The sequence below is a fragment of the Dreissena polymorpha genome, chromosome 9 (assembly GCF_020536995.1).
Source record: "Dreissena polymorpha isolate Duluth1 chromosome 9, UMN_Dpol_1.0, whole genome shotgun sequence".
Classification (NCBI taxonomy): domain Eukaryota; kingdom Metazoa; phylum Mollusca; class Bivalvia; order Myida; family Dreissenidae; genus Dreissena; species Dreissena polymorpha.
Window position 1 is genome coordinate 22,102,149 of NC_068363.1, and position 21,358 is coordinate 22,123,506.

The 21,358-nt window shown below is 35.2% G+C and overlaps 1 protein-coding gene and 1 long non-coding RNA gene across 2 annotated transcripts in view; one reads left to right on the plus strand and one right to left on the minus strand.

Moving 5' to 3' along the window:
- The window catches only part of LOC127845905 (uncharacterized), a 147,212-nt gene that overhangs the window by 21,142 nt on the left and 104,712 nt on the right, over positions 1–21,358 (plus strand). Inside the window, exons 2-5 of the mRNA XM_052377082.1 lie at positions 2,484–3,081; positions 4,735–4,893; positions 6,037–6,310; positions 8,368–10,086. Coding sequence (XP_052233042.1) covers positions 2,506–3,081; positions 4,735–4,893; positions 6,037–6,310; positions 8,368–10,086 — 2,728 coding nt within the window. The 5' untranslated portion in view covers positions 2,484–2,505. The remainder of the gene's footprint in view (positions 1–2,483; positions 3,082–4,734; positions 4,894–6,036; positions 6,311–8,367; positions 10,087–21,358) is intronic.
- LOC127844158 (uncharacterized) lies at positions 17,287–19,184 on the minus strand. Its single transcript, XR_008032589.1, has 3 exons — positions 19,034–19,184; positions 17,882–17,982; positions 17,287–17,511 (listed from the first exon to the last, which is right to left on the minus strand). It is a non-coding gene; the product is annotated as an uncharacterized LOC127844158 (long non-coding RNA).

Below are 21,358 nucleotides of genomic sequence, written 5' to 3' on the forward strand. Positions count from 1 at the left end.
CGTTTTTTATGTCCCCCACTATAGTAGTGGAGGACATATTGTTTTTGCCCTGTCTGTTGTTCTGTTGGTCTGTCTGTTTGCGCCAACTTTAACATTTTGCTATATTGAAGATAGCAACTTCATATTTGGCATGCATGTGTATCTCATGAAGCTGCACATTTTGAGTGGTGAAAGGTCAAGGTCAAAGTCATTCTTCAAGGTCAGAGGTCAAATAAATATGGCCAAAATCGCTCATTTTATGAATACTTTTGCAATATTGAAGATAGCAACTTGATATTTGGTATGCATGTGTATCTCATGGAGCTGCACATTTTGAGTGGTGAAAGGTCAAGGTCAAGGTCATCCTTCAAGGTCAGAGGTCAAATATATGTGGCCCAAATCGCTTATTTTATAAATACTTTTGCAATATTGAAGATAGCAACTTGATATTTGGCATGCATGTGCATCTCATGGAGCTGTGCACATTTTGAGTGGTGAAAGGTCAAGGCCATCCTTCAAGGTCAGAGGTCAAATATATGTTGCCCAAATCGCTTTTTTTATGAATACTTTTGCAATATTGAAGATAGCAACTTGATATTTGGCATGCATGTGTATCTCATGGAGCTGCACATTTTTAGTTGTGAAAGGTCAAGGTCATCCTTCACAAGGTCAAGGTCATCCTACAAGGTCAAACATCATATAGGGGGACATTGTGTTTCACAAACACATCTTGTTTATGATATGATATGGAACGAAGTCGTTGCAAAAATTTCAGTACTCATTATTCCATATATCTAACTAGAAATTATGCTTTTCGAATACGAATGGTATTGAGTTTGTTTTGGTGTGTGAAACGAATTTCCTCGATAATCTATTCCAGCTTTATAGACGGCCGTTTAGAATCGGTAACAATCTTCGTTCCCACGCGAGAGTGCCGGCACTTATTATCACACTTATATTAAATCAAATTATTCCAATCATTTTGTAAATCCCCTGTGGGCTTATAAATCAATAATGATGATATTTAAACCAAAGCCTGCAACAGTGACCAAATAAAAGGAAACGGTAATTAAAGCGTAGCTTCTTAGTAATCAATTATTTCGCGAGAGTATAAAAAAATTGTCTTATGTCACAAAATGAATTACAGTTGGAATGATAGCTTGACTTTAATTGTTAAATTTAAATAGTTTACCATCACCACACAAAAATGACAAGTTCAATGACAACTAACTACCCAGAGACTTTCTAAATTGAGGAACTACTTTTCCTGCTCAAATCCTAGTTCTTAGTATGTTTTGTTTTCTACCAGTTTCTATAAATAGAACATCAGAATATAGTGTAAATTTTACTAGTGTGTTTCTAATTTTACAATTATTAATTGTGTCCAGGTAAATGGATCTTTCAAAAATGGGTTTCAATTCCTTGTAAAGAAAATGTGATGAAGTTTCATTAATATCAGTTCGCCATTTTCAAATAAACAAATCGTGTAATCTATTACGAAGCATTACAATAAACCTGCTAACATTAAAATATCATAGATATATTTGCACACGTCATTTAATCCTGACTCTTACAAAAAAAAATTATACCGGCTATATAATGTGTGCACCAAACATACAACAGAATAGCGCAATTATTTTAACTAGATGCTTTGCACTCGCACATTATCCCTATAAAATTAAGTTCACCAAATTAAATATAAACATGTGCTATGACTTCTGTGACTGGTAATCTCAGGTGTATACCACTACTAGCTATGACCCCTGAAATAAGAGCAGTTAGGACACAGTATTAAAACCGTACCTGTAACATTTTTTCCTACTTGCAAAGCATTGTTACTGATTCTCTGATTGCCGTTACCTCAATTAATTCAGTTTTATAAAGTAGAGAACATGTTGTATGTCTAAACGTCTTAATTGAAACATGGAATCTGGTCAAACACAGGGTGCATAGTTAACGGGGTGTCCCGGGTTTTACACAAGGGCAGGACATAATGTAAACACACAGTTGATAACTTTATTTTGCAAGTTATTGAAATATATTTGCAACATTGTTAGTGCAGAAACGACAGTTTTTCTTGCAGTTTGTGCCGACATCTTCAGGTATAATAATTAATTCTTAAAAACATCTGAAATCGGTGACAAAATTTCACTTTGCGTGAATCATTACCGTGTTCAACGAATGCAGTACATACCGATTTTTTTAACAAGCACATTAATAACGCAATTCTGATGTATTTCGCAAAGCCGTAAGCAGCATAAAAATCTGTATTTTATGCACTAGTTGTAATTCTAAAGATAAAATGTTTTAAATATTATTTGAAAAAGCACCACTTACCGATGTGTTTGCATCCTTTAACGTTTTATTGGACACCCCACAAAGTCACGTAACCCAGCACCATTAACAAACACTAGACATATAATTGGTAGATCTCTCTGAATACACACCCATTTTAAGAAAAGCTAGGAAATAAATGTTATAAACTGTACATATATGCTTTACAGGGATCTAGAGGACTTAAACACAATGGCGAGTCTCTCCGCTGTCTTCACTGAGGCGGAAAGGACAAACTGGCTGAAGGCGTGGATGGCAGTTGACATTGCAAAGTCTGGTTTAGAACAGTTCGTGGACAATGAGGCTAAAACTTTACACACCAATATATACAACACTATCTGGTCAAGTAGTCAGGGCGCAGCCGCATGTATAGGCTGTCACACTGCAAACTTGCTTAAATGCCCGACACAAGGCGTATGCAAAAAAAAGGGTGCACATGGCAACTGCACATCTATGCATGATAATGCGGCAAAACAACCACGACCATGTCCAGCAAATGTGTGCACTAAGGTCCATGACGAGATTGTTAAGCAACATGCATTTAGTAATCCGTCATGGAAGAATACATCGGCGTCACAATGGGCAAAACATCCATGGGAAATTGCCAAGGCTTATTTCCCTCCAGACGGATACGTTGGAAAAACTTCAGTTCAAGATACAGACTTCAACGCAATCATCAGTTTTATGATGAATTGCAACCAAATTCACAACAAATTATCATTCACAATAGCAAGAGGAAAATATAACCCCCCTTGTTTACTGACAAAGGTTAGTGTATTTATTTTTTTTTATTGCATTACTTTGACAAACATTGAACTGAACCACCCACCTGTCCATCCAGCCACATATGCACTCGTTTATGTTGAATACTATCAATCACTGTTTTGAACAATTTTAATATCAACAAATCAATGAAGGAACGCAATCATGTCAGAACTATGTTTGTTTGCAATTGTATTTGTTGTTGTTATTTACAGTAGCAAATAGTCTAAATGTCGTATGAAATGTTCAAAAAACACGTTTTGAGCACTCGTACTACGTAATTAAATTGCACAAGAAATATAATAACTTCGGTTACGTAGTAGTGTGCATCAGAGCTTAATCACAGATAAAACATTTAATATATTTTAAATTCAACAGCAGTGTAAATGTTTCTCAACTGCATTAGGTTTACCGTTACTCTTAACTATAGTTTTAATCTTTGCAATGTGTTGCATAATGCTATATTCACAATGAACGACTGTCTGCCTAATTACAGGTCTCATTGTCTGAGTCTTCTGGGAAACGTTTTCGAATAAGAAATCTGACACTATTGAGCCTACATACTTCAAACTCGCCTGCATTGCTCAGAATGATGTGTCAATATGCAATTTATAATATCTTCCGCAAATTGCTTAATGAATTTCATATTTGTATGCCCGAATTTACAAAAGCCAGCATATTTTAATAACCAATTAAAATGTTCGACGAAACGTCCGTAAATAAGTGCGAGAAAATCCTATCGTAGCCAACAATAGGTCATATAAAGAATATTTTGAAATAACTTTGCCTGTAAGTCAACCATCAGACGACATGTCGCGTTTAAATGCTCTCAATATTAGAGTGTGCTGTGTTCATTTGAGGGAATAGGGGCATGGGTTCTAATTTTTGAGCGCCCGAAGATGCGTTTGAGGGGGGGGGGGGGGAGCAGGCCATAATATTACAAACTTCATAGAGAACTTATTGCTCTGCTTAGCTTTTTTTAAATTTACCAATATTTGGTTTTAATTCATGCTTATGGAATCTGGCACTGAGTCCAGAATAAAAGTTAAACAATCTATTAAGTATTTAACAAAATGTGAAACACGTGGTGAACACTTTCTTTGTCAAATCTGTATTTTGTTAGATCTGCATTATCAGAGAATTATACATAATTCAATTCAGCACTTTGGTTAGTAATCTTTCATATATATGTGCAATATTATATAGAAATAATATTCATGAATTTTCATATAAAATTATATTTAGTAAGTATGTAAAATAGCTTCTTTGAATATCCTTATTTTTTAAAAATGTGTTGTATATGAATGTTTTAAAACAACTATGTTCATTTACTCCATTCAAGTACAACACATTGAATAGTACAGGGTGTTCACAAGAAGGAAATAATTATATGATAATTATCACAGTCAATGCAATTCGGGAAAGTCAAATTCAACTTTAAGCGTCGCCAACATAATGTCTTTCTGACATGTTTTTGTGATGGTGTATCTTCGAGCGCAATTCAAACCATTGATCTAGATTAGTGTTAAGTATAATTTTGAACAGTTTTCAGTTTCTTTAACACGCCATGCTTACATGCATTTCATGGAGACATTATATCAACCATTTTAGACAATAATACTTAATATAATATAATATTACATATAATATGTTTTATAGGCGCGAGATATTGGAAGAACTGTCCGTCATTCGCCTCAGTGTAAAGTCACTGATCTAGATCTCCAGGAAATTTTCACAACACTGACAAGCCTGCTGAGTGACCAAACGTATCTAGCACATGACGTCACTGCACAGGAGGCTGTACGGAAATTAGCAGAGGTATTACTTTGTGTTTCGAGACACACCGCATGTGCGTTCCTATTTGCGACATCAAGAATATAAGGGTGATATAAAATGTTTTACTAAGACATATATAATCGTGTAGGTCTACTGTAACTGTATGATATTAAATGATTAGCTAGATTTAAGAACTCTAACATGAAGCTTATGTACATAGATTACTTATGACACATTTATTTTTTACTTTTAGATTTCAAAACATATTGAATAGATGTCCTTAATATTTAGAAAAAAATATGCCTATATAAACATACTTGTTTTCTAACTTAGGGTATGTATTAATTGTAATATGAATAGCAGGGTGCGTATGTCACAAACATAGCATCGTGGAATATACGCAGAACGTTGTAGAAACTTGGTCCGCGAGTATGAACGTGATCATCTGCGGTGATTAAAATGTAAACACTGTAGCTCGCTATGACAAACGCTTTGTCACCACAAGTCACTGTCTTGACAGCCTACATCATATCGCCCTCTTTGGCACAAAAGGTACAATGTACCATTGAAATAAGTAGGCATATGGTACCTTTTGTCGCCAATTGGGCGATAGTTTGGAGTTTATTTGTTGGCGTTTATGTACAAAAGAATGGTTAAAATAATATTAGTGCATGTACATGCCTATACACATCTCTCAATTGTCTTAACAAGCAACTCGTGCTGACATGTTTTGTTTAATACAATAATTAAACATTATAAATGATTAATTCGATTAATGTTCATCAGAAATTCAAAACAAGACGAAATTAAAGTAACGTTATTATGCGACAAAAATCCACCCTAGTGTCCGTATGTAGACTCAGAGGTGGGGAATGTATTTCATCGTGATGATTTCATGATACAAATGAACTACTCGATTAGTCTGCTTTAATCGTCAACCGATAGTTGTATTTTACCAGATATTTGATCAGACAAAAAATCACCTTGGCTTGACTAAGAATAAACGTATCATGCATTTTTACAACTGATAAATAACGCTGCCTTAAATGTAAAGTGAACTTGAATAAAACAAGTTATATTGATAATACTTCATCAGACAGTTGTACATACTGGTTTTATAAAACAGTTGTTCAATGATAAATATCAGTTTTTTCGCATTTCAAACATATGCTTAATTAAATACAGCTGGAAAAGGATACATTGAAGATAACCACGGAGGAAATGATTCATCTCCTAGAGGCTGCTCAAGATACACTTAAGAAAGTTGAACACATTGCCGATAAAGCCGATAAAGCTCTGGATGAGATGAAGATGCACCTTGAACAATGTAAGAAGGATCTCAATGCACATACGGACAGATGTAAACAGAAACTTGATGAGCACACTGCAAAATGTACAAATGCTATAGATGAACATGTGAGCAAGACGGTGGACTCGACATATGAGCAATCGTGTAAAGGTATTTCTTTGTTTGATTTACTTTAAGTTGTCTATCAATAACTGCAAATGAATACTACGGATAATTCTTTGTGTGTTTAAATCTGTTTTGTAATTATCAGTATGCATCGTTAGAACAATGTAAATCGAATGTTAAAAATCGTTTTATTCTGTGCTCCCCTCGACTAGTGGTAGAGCGGGGTGTCTGACTTTCACAATCAGGTATGTCACCTACCCAGTGCCGCTGGGTTGGCATGTGATGCTCCTATGTGTTCCTTCATCCTTCGTCAGCTCTTATTCTTTTTGCTCCTGGGTTACTCAAATACCTTCCTCACCAAATAGTCAAAACCTACTTGGCAAAATAGTAGGGAAAGACGGTTAAGTCGTAGACAGCCTGACCAGGGAACAAATTGTTTAAGATAACGTGATACTTTTAGCGGGTTGTCTGACCTGAATTTAAGCTGATACTATCGCATAATCATAGGTCTTTGTCTTTTTGTCTGCTGCAATATGTATTGCCTGACACGTTTGTGCATTTGAGTACAATTTTTCACTATTTGAATTGTTCTCAACTTTCAAATTTGAATAACTTTTATGTGTACATGATCATAAAGAAAGGAATTGTTAATAACCTTAATGTTAAGATAATCGGAAATGAAGGAATTGTGACTGCGACAAGTTATGGCCGAGTAATGGCTCCTGGGCTATTGAAATTTTTTAGAAAATATAACGGTCTTGTCTGTGAGGGAAACATGGGTTATTGGTGCCTCAGTTTATCTAACAACCGGTTTAAATCCTTCGGGATTTCTTTCTGGCATAAGGGGAGGATGGAGGAAAGGCGTGGTCTTTTTATATAATAAAAAAGTACGAACAGGCGGTTTTAAGTTCATTTTGAAGGTCGTTATTGACAGTTTAGGGAATAGATAAATAACTTTAGGACATACACAAGTAACATTAATCTATCAAATTATGTCAACTTACTTGATCAATATTTTGAAAAGTGTACCTGTCAACAGCTTTTCAGTTTGGTCACATGCCAGTACAGGTAACTTATTGAAATACCAACATTATAGACATATCCACTAACATGTTGTTCCTTAATGATGTCAAAGGATACTTTTGTTAAATGTATTTGTTACCAATACAAATGAAAATACTACTACAACGACTACGACTTCTAACTACTTATACTACAACAACTACTACTGACTACCCACACACTACACTGGACTAATACTACTACTACTACTACTACTACTACCTAATACTTAACTACTAACTACTACTTACTTCTATACTTACTTACTACTAACTACTAATACTACGACTACTACTATTACTACTACTACAATACTACTACTACTACTACGACTACTGACTACTACTACTCTACGACTACTATCTACTACTACTACGACGACGACGACGACTACTTCGACTACTACGACGATTACGACTACTACGACGACGACGACGAATACTACGACGACGACGACGACTACTACTACTACTACACGACGACTTCGACGATTACTACGACGGCTACTACGGCTACTACTACTTCTACGACGACTTCTACTACTACTTCGACGACTACTTCTACTACTACTACTATTAATACTACTACTACTACTACTTCTTCTACTTCCACTACTACTACTACTACTACTACTACTACTTTTACTACTTCTACTATCACTACCACTACTTCTACTACTACTACTACTACTACTACTACTACTACTACTACTACTACTACTACTACTACTACTACTATACTCCTACTACTACTACTACTACTACTACTACTACTACTACTACTACTACTACTGCTACTACTACTACTACTACTACTACTACAACTACTACTACTACTACTACTACTACTGCAACTACTACTCCTAATACTACTACTGCAACTACTTCTACTACTACTACTACTACTACTACTACTACTACTACTACTACTACTACTACTACTACTACTACTGCTTCTACTACTATAGTATATAGTAGGTATATTAGAAGTATTATTTATAGTATTTGTATTTGTATTGATATGTACTATTTGGATTTCAGAACTGATCGAAGGAATGAAAAAACTGTACAACGAAAAATTATATTACGTGACAGTATCTCCATTTGATGACTCCAGCGGTGAAAAATTACGAGATGTTTATATGCCGCCAAAGATTTTGGAAATGTGTAAGGAAATAAAGACGTTTAAGAAAACAGAAAAACAAGTTAATACGTACAAGGGTTTGTTTTTAACAGATAACACAGTTAACCCACGCATATTTATTCAAGGTGAGGCAGGGTCTGGCAAAACAACATTCTTAGCAAAATTGGCGCTGGACTGGTGTGAAGGAGTTCATGGTTCTAGTGCATCGGATAACAGCAAAATTATCTTTGCTGATTTTGACGCACTGCAACGCTATGAGTACGTTTTTCATATTACATTGAGAAATTCAAAAAACCAATGTGACGTATATACTATGATTAAAGAACAAATAATAGACCGGATCTACTCCGCAAAAGACCGCGAAAAAGCGTACGAACTAGTGAGTGAGATCATGAAACATAAAGGTTGCTTGGTACTACTTGATGGTCTAGATGAGTGGACAGGACCTGAAGATCTACCGACATTGGTAGTAGTTCACAACAAATGTGTGATGTTAATTACAACACGGCCTTGGAAATTGGCTGAAGGTAAAGTTAAGCATTCGGACATCCATGCATTGTTGCAACTGGAAGGAATAAACAAGCCTTTTGAGCTAAGTAAAATTATACTAAGCCGCTTAGTAGATAAGGAAGAACTTGAAATAAAATACACATCATTTACTCTATACGTAAAGAAACAGAAGCTCGAAGAGTTACTGTCGTCACCAATGATGCTCTCTGCAATTGTATGTGCATATGCAGACGGAATAGAACTCAAAGGCTCAAAGTGTGAAGTATACATCCTTTTAGTGGAAAGTCTTTTTAAGAAAGCCAACAGTTGCACGCGTACATTTCAACAGCCCCCCTTTTCGTTCTTCAAACGGACTGAATACATACAGCCAAATTTGGAACCCCTGAATCGTCTTGCTGAAATGGCCTTTCATTTGTTGTTTGTAAATGACAAGGAAAATTCAATAATGTTTCGCATGACAGAATTAGAGAAATTCAAGATTTATGAATACAAGGATTTTGCATTAAAATCCGGAATTTTATCGGCGCAACGAACTGCATCTGCACTGCGACCATCGTCATCATTTATGTTTATCCACTTGAGCATACAGGAATTCCTCGCTGCTTACCATATCGCCCGCAATGCGAATCTTATTGATGGTATTATTTCTATCTACCTTAACCGTCATCCGGAAGCCTATCTCGACATATCACAGGTGTTTATATTCCTGTGTGGACTGGATGTATCATGTGCGGAAAAGCTATCAAGCATGATGGATGAACGCGAGGCTTTGGATACATACCATTCTTCAGCCTGTCACAAAATGTTAAATAAAATCATACTTGCAGGGTTGAGAGAAGCGAATGCAAATGGATATTCCGACATTGCCCTAAAACTCAGTCACTTCAACTTCGATAACAACAATATCATTGACCTTCATAAGATTTGGGAAAATAACGCGGCTAATGCCATTGTGTTGAGAGTTGAAATCGATTACTGGAAACCCTTAAAAAACCCACGAATTTCACCTGGAAATGACGAGTGTGCATCTCAGATTACATTTGACCTTCATTCGTGCCTGGAGCTGGCACATTTAAAGCTAAGTGGACGTTGCATATTGGGAAAAGGTAAATATACAATAAGGTTCTTTTGTCAAATGTGTTTACGTTATGTATAAGGCAAAGGTAATGCTATATGTTTGTATAGATCGCATTCCGATAAAATGTATCCCGATTTTGTGGAAATAGCGGATATATATATAAAAAGAATGTGCATTTTAGTTATTTTATACAGCACAAGGCTTACAAAATATTCATTTTTAAACATATGTGAACATGCAGTCATTCATAAAAATATCAGAGAAACAAACCAATTAGTTTATCGCAGTGATGTGGTTTTCCCTTTTATTTTATTTGAGAGACTGGCGCTTTTTGATTCGTATAGGTTTATACCAGAAAAATCGCACAAATAAAATATTTTAAGCATCATTACGCTATTATTGTATTCCAATAGCAGTCAATTAAATACATAGTACACTAGTAAACCTTAATTACAAATCCTCTTTCTCGAATTATATCAATGTTTTGTTTCGGATTTGTTTTTCCTATTGTGTGGTAATTTTTATGAAAGCAATTACTTTGAATATACAATTAATGATTCCCAAGTTAATGACCGGCTTAGATGAATGCTTCCACAGTATTTAGTGCACTATTTTAGTGCATGCTACCTTATTATGTTTGCAGACCTAAAATGATTATAGTTTTAGTTTGTGATGAACAAACATTCACTAAGAATAAGATTACGAAATTACGAAGAAAAAAAATTAAAACGCCTCAGGTATATTTGTGTTTCTTTTACCTGAGCACACTAATTTTTTTACAATGTTGTATCGACCGAATCCAAAACTATGCCTTTTCAGGTCACTAGACTACTCTGTAAAATTAAAGAACAATTTTATTTACATTATATAAGTCGCATTAATATTCATTCTTTATGAAAATTTGTCAAAACATTAGTTTTAATAACATTTCTGTTCAGTTTTAAACTTATTCGTTTGTTAAACAATTATGCCGCGGTGCATTTTTCGTTATACGATTATATTACAACCATGTTAACACTTTATATATCACAATTTTAGTCAAACGATAATGACACTTGGTCGGAATATGTGTTGTTATGATACAGTGTGCAAGATCGCGTGACTTTGTTGGGATCACACAAAATTAAACGTTTATGGATTTAAGCTCACCGGTACAGTTTTAAACAAAACTTAAAAAAATAGTCCAAAATTGCTAAATATGTGAAGTGTACCGCATGTATGTACATGGTTATGATGCACGCAACGTGACATTTAGACACCGATTTCAGACGTATTCAAGGATTTATACTTTTATCCTTAGATATCAGCACAAAATGCACAAATTATTTTTATGAACTCTGGATTTTTGCAAATGTATTCGATTAACTTGAGCTATTTGCAAAGTGAAGGTCTTAACGGTGTGTTTACATTCCGTCCAAACCGTGTTTAAACCACCGTAAACCTCGTTCCGTATTGCAAAATGGTGCTTGTCTGATGGAAAAACAATGCAGCTAGGGGCAGTTTCATTATATGGCTATTGTAAAATTTTGCTTACCTTTTGAAGTCACATTTTAAGTCCAATCTTTTTGAACTTACTCAGAACATTTGATTATTTGATGTCTCGGCCAAGTTTGCAAATGGTTCTGGTCTGTTAAAAAACATAGCCGCCAGTCTTCCTTTCATGGCTATAGTAAAACCTTGTCAATTGTCTAGAATTCAAATGTTTAGTCAAATCTTCATTAAAAGCAATCAGAATAACTTCTTATGATAACTCGGCAAAGTTTGAAATTGTTTCGATTCGTTGATAAACGTGGCCGCCGGTGAATTGTGCCGGTTTCCTTTTACGGATATAATGAACACGTGTTTAAATTCTAGATGATACAATTTCAATGCATTCATGACACTTGGTAAACAAATTTGATGCAGGGTTTTTTTTTAGAAAAAGGGGAAGACGCTGGACGCTGGGTAAAAGGGGAAAATCGAGCGCGAAAAAGACATATTTGGGAAAAAAATAAAAACTGTTCATTTCAATGTCTATAACTCGCCTACAGACTTCAGGTTTTCTTTTAGAAAAAGAGACATGTCTCTGACCTTTTTGTTCTTAAACACATGAACAAGTATGATATTAAAGTCAAAGTCCTAAATAAAGTTGCAGGGGTAGATCTAATAATGGGAAATGTTTTCAACTGGGGCCGGGGAACGATTTCAATATTGTGATTTCAATTTCATGATGAATGGGTTGACGATCTAGATCTGCTACAGTATTGGAAGGGAAAGGTGCGGCAGCTGCCGATTGTCTACTTTCACTTTCACAATAATCCGACAGTATTAATCGATGTTGTACCTCCGAATCCTGCTGTGTTTCAACGGTTTTTGATGATTCATTCTTAAAAAATGCGTCAACGCAATTAATATTTTCCGAGTCCGAACGTTTTATTTTGTTCATGTATGAACGCCAATTGTGAGACTTTTTTTCTGTTTTAACGTTTATACCCATCTTAGCTTTCACATAACCCGGATGAAAACTCGACTGGTTTCAGGTAATTAATTGACGAATCACCCTTCTCGCGCAAGACCAGAATCCAGTAAAATAGTCACATGATTAATACGAATAGTTGCCCGGTTTCCATGACGTAATTTAAGAGCTATATAAAGAATCACTGGGATTCCCAGATTTGAGTGTTCGTCGGGAGAGAGAGAGAGCGAGATCGTTGTACATGGTACAAATAGGATAAGTGTCGACTTCCCAAAAGAAAGAAAAAGACATTTCTTTGAGGGTAAAATATTATATTTTGGTGAAAAATTATATTTTTGGAGGGGAAATGGTAGTTTTAGGTGAACAATTCTGGTTGGGGAAGACGCCGATTATCGGCGTCACTTTCTTAGTAAAAAAAAAAACCCTGTGATGTCATGATACCTTTGCCGAATTCTAAAATGACTCTGGTCCGTTGAAAATCTTGGCCGCCAATGGGCGGGTAGTTTTCTTTATATGGCTGTTAGGAAACCGGTTTTAAGATCTCTGGTACAAGTTTAGTCGAATCTTCGCGCAAGTTGGTAATACTATTTGTTTAAATGATTTCTCAGCTGAGATAAAAAATAGTTCAATCCGTTCAGAAAAAACGGCCTCCATGTGGCTAGGAAGTTTTCCGTATATAGCCATTACGAAACCTTTTTAAACACTCTAGGGTCATTTTCGTAATAACACCGTCATCATCATGAAATTTGCTCTGATGATGATATGTTATGATAGCTAGACGGATTGAGAACATTGTTCTGGTGCGTTGAAAAGCAGGGGAAATATAATTAGTTCCCAAATGCATATTTGATTGAAAGAGTTTTTACGCTATAGACGCCTTATTTTAGCGCAATCTTTATAACACCGGGGGCCGTTTCTGGTACAATGCGTAACTTTACGGACGAAAATGTACGTACGTATAAAATTACGTACGCTTTTCTGAATGCGTAAGTGCGTTTCTATAACCCGAACGTAGCGTAAAACTTAGTTGCTATGTTTGAATAATCTCTAAACAGAAGTCTGGTGATTGCGCGGACCTTATAGAGAACATTTGAAGAAATTCATAAAGAAGATTTAATTTGCTTTGTCTAACAAACTTTCGGTAGACTAAATATTTATACATTTATCCTTAAGAAGTACCTTATAAAGAGCAAAGTTCTTTCCCTCGTTTGCGAAATTGCCATGACAAAAGGGGTCAACTGTACAAAAAGTTCAATCTCTTTATTCTTTTAAAATTAAGTGTGGCCATTCTTTGTTGTGCTGGAAACGTGGGCTTAGCGCAAAACGGTTGTAACTCACATTTTTACCAAAAATCATATTTTTTCATTTTTCTAGTTGTTTTTTTACTTTACACATCTTAAATAGATATAAAGATTATATTCTTAAAATGTACCCATGAAAACATGTATTTGGCTTATGGTTGTATCTAATTTTGGATACTTTTTGTTATGCAAAACAGTTGTATCTCAAGTTACAACCTTTGAGCACAAAAAAATACATTGTGTACAATGTTGGAACGGAAGTAACTCATCTTTTCATCTTCAGTTTATGACATCATAATTATGACATCACTGTTTGATTTGCTTGCCATGTGGGCCTTGACATTCTAAAGGTTGTTTTAATTTTTTTTATTCTCAAGAACATACATAACTACCTTTACATCTTTCTTAAATCATTTAATATTTGTATTGTAATTATTAAAATTCAACAGAGTTAAAGTCAAAACAAGTTTATCTTATCAGCTTATTTTAATTAAAAAAATAATAAACTTTAATCCTCTTTCTGAATTCAAATACAAACTATTGAAATATAATTGTGATATAATATGATAAGACAGAAACTAAAACAAAATGTGATTGATCTTTTTCCTACCTTTTGAGCATCATTATTATGATTGTCTCAGTCTGACATGCTACACACTGGTACCATTGTCTCAGTCTAAATTGCTACGTACTGGTATTATTGTCTCAGTCTGACATGCTATTTACTGGTACAATTGTCTTAATCTGACATTTTATATACTGGTACCATTGTCCCCATCTGACATGCTAGGTACAGGTATAATTGTAACAGTCTGACATGCTATGTACTGGTACCATTCTCACGGTCTCAGATGCTACACACGGCATGGTACCATTGTCACAGTCTCACATGCTACATACCGGTATAATTGTCACAGTATGACAAGCTTCTTACTGGTACCATTGTCACAGTCTGACATTCTACGCACTGGTACCATTGTCACAGTCCCAGATGCTACGTTCTGGTACCATTGTAACAGTCTCACATGCTACATACTGGTACTATTGTCACAGTCTAGCATGCCATGTACTGGTATAATTGTAACAGTCTGACAAGCTATGTAGTGATACCATCGTCACAGTCTCACATGCTAGCCACTGGTATAATTTTCACAGTCAGACAAGCTACATAGTGGTATGATTGCCACAGGCACACATGCTACATACTGGTACCATTGTCAAAGTCTGACATGCTACGTACTGGTACTTTTGTCACAGTCGCAGATGCTACGTTCTGGTACCATTATAACAGTCTCACATGATACATACTGGTACTATTGTCACAGTTAAGAATGTCATATACTGGTATAATTGTAACAGTCTGACAAATTACGTAGTGGTACCATTGTCACAGTCTCACATGCTACATACTGGTACAATGTTCACAGTCTGACAAGCCACGTAGTCCTGGGTACCATTGTCAAAGTCCGATAGCTAGATACTGGAACCATTGTCACAGTTGCATATGATTCATACTGGTACTATTGTAACAGTCTGACATGCTACATACTGGTACCATTGTCACAGTCTAGCAGGCTATGTACAAGTATAATTGTAACAGTTTGACACGCTACGTAGTGTTACCATTTTCACAGTCTCAAATGCTACTAACTGGTATAATCTCACAGTCTGACAAGCTTAAGAGTGGTACCTTTGTCAGTCTCAAATGCTTCCCACTGGTATAATCTCACAGTCTGACAAGCTACATAGTGGTACCACTGTCACAGTCTCAGATGCTACGTACTGGTACCATTGTCTCAGTCTCACATGCTACGTACTGGTCAAATTGTCACAGTCTGACATGCTTCATATTGGTACCATTGTCACAGTCTAACAAAATACATACTGGTACTATTGTCACAGTCTGACATGCTATGTACTGGTACTATTGTCACAGTCTGACATTCGACATACGGGTACCATTGTCACAGTCGCAGATGCTACGTAATGGTACCATTGTTACAGTCTGACATGCTACATACTGGTTACATTGTCACAGTCTAGCATGCTATGTACTGGTATAATTGTAACAGTCTGACACGCTAAATAGTGGTACCTTTGTTACAGTCTCACATGCAGCAATGATGCTACCTACATGTACTGTATAATTTTCACAGTCTGACAAGCTATATAGTGGTACCATTGTCACAGTCTCAGATCCCGTCTGTAGATCTGCCGTGGAATCATATGGAATTCTATGGAAATCATTAGATGGAATTTCGTGGAGTATTGGCACTAACTTTCCATCCGATTCCATGCAATCAATGGAAAGAGAGAAAAAAAACAGAAGGGGGACTTGATATGGGATGGAATTCCATAAAATGCCGTGGAATTCCATAGAATTTCGTGGCATTCCATATAATGCCGTGGAATTCCATAGAATGCCGTGGAATTCCATAGAATGCCGTGGAATTCCATAGAACGCCGTGGAATTCCATAGAATTCCGTGGCATTCCATATAATGCCGTGGAATTCCATAGAATGCCGTGGAATTCCATAGAACGCAGTGGAATTCCATAGAACGCCGTGGAATTCCATGGAATGCGGTGGAATTCCATGGAATGCCGTGGAGTTCCATAGAATGCCGTGGAATTCCATAGAATGCCATGGAATTCCGTGAAAAGCTATGGAATTTAATAAAAAGCTGGAATAAAATAGAAAAAAAAGATTATAGATCAAAGGCATTTTATTGATTTTGAAAAACAGATGTGAATGTAACTAAAGGTTTCATCATAGAAGTTAAACAAGAACAAGATCTGGCATCAATCATTAACCACACACATGCAGTCACAGTACATATTCAAAAATGAGTGGTTTTACATTTTCATAAAGTACCAACTCTCTTAACCACAGGCATGCATGCACACATTCAAAAACACATCCATAAACATGCACGCATATACAGGTGAGAAAAGAAAAACTTATAAAAGGCACAATATAAAACATAGAAGTAGAATTTTACATTTCTCTTATGACAAGTATACTTCCTTTCTCACATATGTTCATAAACACACACAATTACATGCACACACACATCACGCACAATTGTTCTAGAGTTTTTTCTCATAAATTTTAACGTTCAATAACTGTTCCTTATTAATTCTAGAACACTTTCAGTATGATAACAGAAGTTCAGTTCTAGTTGATGTGTTCCAGTACAATTCTAGAAAAGTTCCGAAGGTTAACTTCAAATATTTAAGTCTGAAACCAACTTTCTAGAAAACAAATTCTCATGCAGACAGCCAGTATTCAAGTACTGAGCATAGTTAATAATACATGTTGTAATACATAACAAATTAACAACTGATGTAAATTTGTTATTTATTATTCTATGCTCAATACTGTTGAACACGGACTTTATTCAATTATCCAAGTTTTAAATTCCTAAATTAAAAAAACAACAAATAAATTAAGACAAAAAACAAACACAAAATACAATTCACAAAATAAATAACTGGTCTTTTTTATACAAGAAGTAACCAAAATAAAACATGTCACCAGCCACAGACTGCCAGGCTTAACACAGAGGCTAGTTTTTAAAAATGTTTGTCCAAGTCTTCCACTGCCATTTTCCTTTTCTTCTGAGAATATTGAACACCAGTCACTGCCTCCGGGTCCTTTTTGGTATGAGGTACATTGTATACTGCTCACATGTGCTCTACAGAATAAAGAATAATAAAAATATCTAAAGCAAAGAGTTATTTACACTCAAACTATAACAAGAGAATGCAAAGCAATATGGTCACCTACCTGTTAAACTTCACTATTTTAAGTTTGTTAAATATATTTGTTGCCAAAGCAACCAGAATTTTTGCATTATAAACAACATGAAATGACGTGCAAAATGTCCTTATTGTCATCTGTTCATGTTTCAAGTTTCATGAAAAAATACTTAGAACTTTTAAAGTTATGGGGATCCAGAAAAGTGTAACTGACTTAGACCAATATATTGAATTCCAAAAAGACAAAATACTTTCAGGTGGTTAACATTAAATAACTTATCTAGCCCAGGGCATGACAATATTTACCATGAATTTGTGGCCCTGTAAGTCCTCTAGGTAAATGCGCTTAAAGAGCCGCTTTGCTGTTGGATTATTTCCCTGCCAAACTCTGCAGTATCTTCCATCAACTGGTCAATGGTAAATTAAAGCACATAATGAAAATGTATAGGGAACGTAATTCATGAATTGTTTTAAATATTAAGTTGTTAAATGGTCTTTAGAAAGAGAACTAAAAACGAAGTGAATACATCGCAAAGCACTAAGCATAACTTAATTTGTTGGTATGATTAGTACAAATTTATTATTGCTATAATTAGAATGATGTGTAATTCTATTGGTATGAAAATGCACACTCAGATACCTAAAAACCAATTCCATTGGTTTAATTTTTTATTTACAAGCAAATACGTTGAATTGATATCCCCCGCCAACATGCTTCTGGACACATAAGTATTATATTTGACACTCAAACAAGCATTTTTTAAAGATACAAAGGGCCATTACCCCGTTTTTAACAGATGGTGTACAATTCCATTTGGCGTGCATCATCCTCTTATCCATATATATACTCGAACCAGGTTTCAATGAAATCCGCCAAAGCACTTCCAGGATATAGCCTTGGACACACAAAAAGCATTTTTTCAAGATACAAAGGGCCATAACTCTGTTATTAACTAATGGTGTACAATGCCATTTGGCATGCATCATCCTCTTATCAATATACATACTCATACCAAGTTTCAGTGAAATCTGCCAAAGCACTTCCAAGATATGGCTACGGACGGATGGAAAGACGGACAGACGGAAGGATGGAAGGACGGACAGACAACGCCAAAACAATATCCCTCAGCCTATGGCGGGGGATAATAATAAACATTAACACCATTAATGAACATTGAGTGCTCAACATGCACATTAAAAAACTTCCTTAGCCTGCAGTTCCATAACCTTGCATGATAAAATTCCGATACTGCATTCAACGTTATAAATTTCTCCACATCGGTCTTATTACTTCCTTTTTCAACCTGCAAACTCCACTAAGTGAAAATTTGGGTGACAGCTGCTTTTAAACTAATATTGGCCATACTAAAACCTCAAATATCACATAAAAAGGTCTACAATAATGTCATAAGAAGATTAAATTTAAAGGAATATTTAGAAATAATAAAAATCACAAACCTTCAGTTGTTGTTCTATTCCTAGACAGACTGCTCAAACACTGTATGCATCACTCTTTAGCAATATTTCATGTCACTTTCCAAATGATATAAATACATAAGTATTTTAAGAAAGTGTTTTTAATGGAAAAACTAATGAACTCTTCTGTTTGTTAAATGTCTTTAACTTTATTTTAACAAATTAAACCAGTACATTGTCCACCATGTTTCATGTTTCAATCTAACAGGTAAACTTTCTGTATTTGAATTAAGCCAATTAGAAAAGGCTGTTATATCTTATAACCAATAGATTTGCAGCAAACATACCCAACATCTGATGTACAACACATGCTTGGCTTATCAGATAGATTGTTATTTGACAACCTGGACTGGCTGAGTTTGATATTGAGAAAAAACAGTGTGTATACCACTTGGACAGGGTTAAGGAATTTAAACTTGTAGAAATTGCTTTGAAAGTAACAACTACTCCTACTTCTGCAGAACTACTACTTTAATTACTACAGCATCAACAACACCACCACCAACAACAACAGCAACAATAACAGCAGCAACAGCAGCAGCAACAGCAGCAACAACAACAGCAGCAGCAACAACTGCTACTACAGCAACAACTGCTACTACTGCTACTTCTATTGCTACTACTATTGCTACAGAAACTGTTAATGCTACTACTTCAACTACTACTACTACCACCACAACCTCTACTGATATAAACAACACTACTGCTACTATATCAATTACTACAACAACACCTACTACTACAACAACAACAACTACTACTACTAATAATACAGCTACTACATCTACAACTACTACTACTACTGCTGCTGCTGCTGTCGCTACTATGAAGACTATTTGGCTATTTGTTAGTGTAAGGTGTTCTATATGTGTTCTTATTCCCCATAAGAACTTTTGTAGAACTTACTGGTTCTTAAAGGGATCTTTTCACGCTTTGGTAAATTGACAAAATTGAAAAAAGTTGTTTCAGATTCGTAAGTTTTCGTTTTAGTTATGATATTTGTGAGGAAACAGTAATACTGAACATTAACCATGCTCTAAAATAGCCATTATATGCATCTTTTGACGATTTTAAAACCTAAAAATTATAAAGCGTTGCAACGCGAAACGATTGAATAATTTGGAGAGTTCTGTTTTTGTCGTTAAATTTTGTGAAACTACGAAGTTTGCTTATATAAGGTATAAAATACATCAAGAATGTGTACTCGGCGGAATAGCTCAGTAGGCTAAAGCGTTTTTACTTCAGGACTCTGGCAGGACTCTAGGGGTCACTGGTTCGAAATCTGCTCCGGGCAATGTTCTTTTCCTTTTTTTTATTTTTTTTCTTGATTTTTTACTAGAGCTTTTATGATCCAATGTTTACATTTATCAATATAAAGCATTTAATGAATAAGTTAAAAAAAAGCCAAAATCTGTGAAAAGGCCCCTTTAAAGCGTTCTAGATGTGTTCTAGAACTACATTTTAAAACATTTTAGAAATGTTTGACCATATTTTGTCCTTGAAATGTTCTAAAAAGGTTCTTGAAATTATTGGAACAGTTTCAGTCCTTAGCCATTTTCCACAAATGTTCTGGATTTATTCTAAAAAACCGTTTTGGAACAATTCCAGAACATACGTTTTAGAACACAAATATGGAACAGTTCCAGAACTATTCCAATTTCTAGAACAAATTTATAATTATCTTTATTTCATTTTCTTTTAAATACAAAATACATGATGCAAATAAATTCATACATGTATTAAACTACAACTACATTTCAGACAACCAGCGAAAATTTTCTAAGTTATTTTCCATTGATTTCCATCCAAGAAAATGTATTAGTTATTTTCCATAACAATTTCCGTTGAAAAAAATGTCCAACTTTCCATGGTGTTTTCCATACATTCCGTGGAAATGCATGGAATTTTAGTTGAGATTCCGTGGAATTCCATAACAGCTTCAGATGGAAAATTGGCAAGTGGATGGAATTCCATCAAATTCCATGGATTTCCATCGATTTCTGTAGAATTCCATAATATTTTCTATGGAATTCCATAGAAAAGTGCTAATGACTATGGCAGATCTACAGACGGGATGCTTCGTACCAGTACCATTGTCACAGTCTCAGATGCTATGTACTGGTACCATTGTCTTAGTCTCACATGCTATGTACTGATATAATTGTCACAGTCTGCCATGCTTAATATTGGTACCAATGTCACAGTCTAACATAATACATACCGGTACCATTGTCACAGTCTGACATGCCACATAGTGGTATAATTGTAACAGTCTGACAAGTCATGTTGATGAATGATCTTACTTTT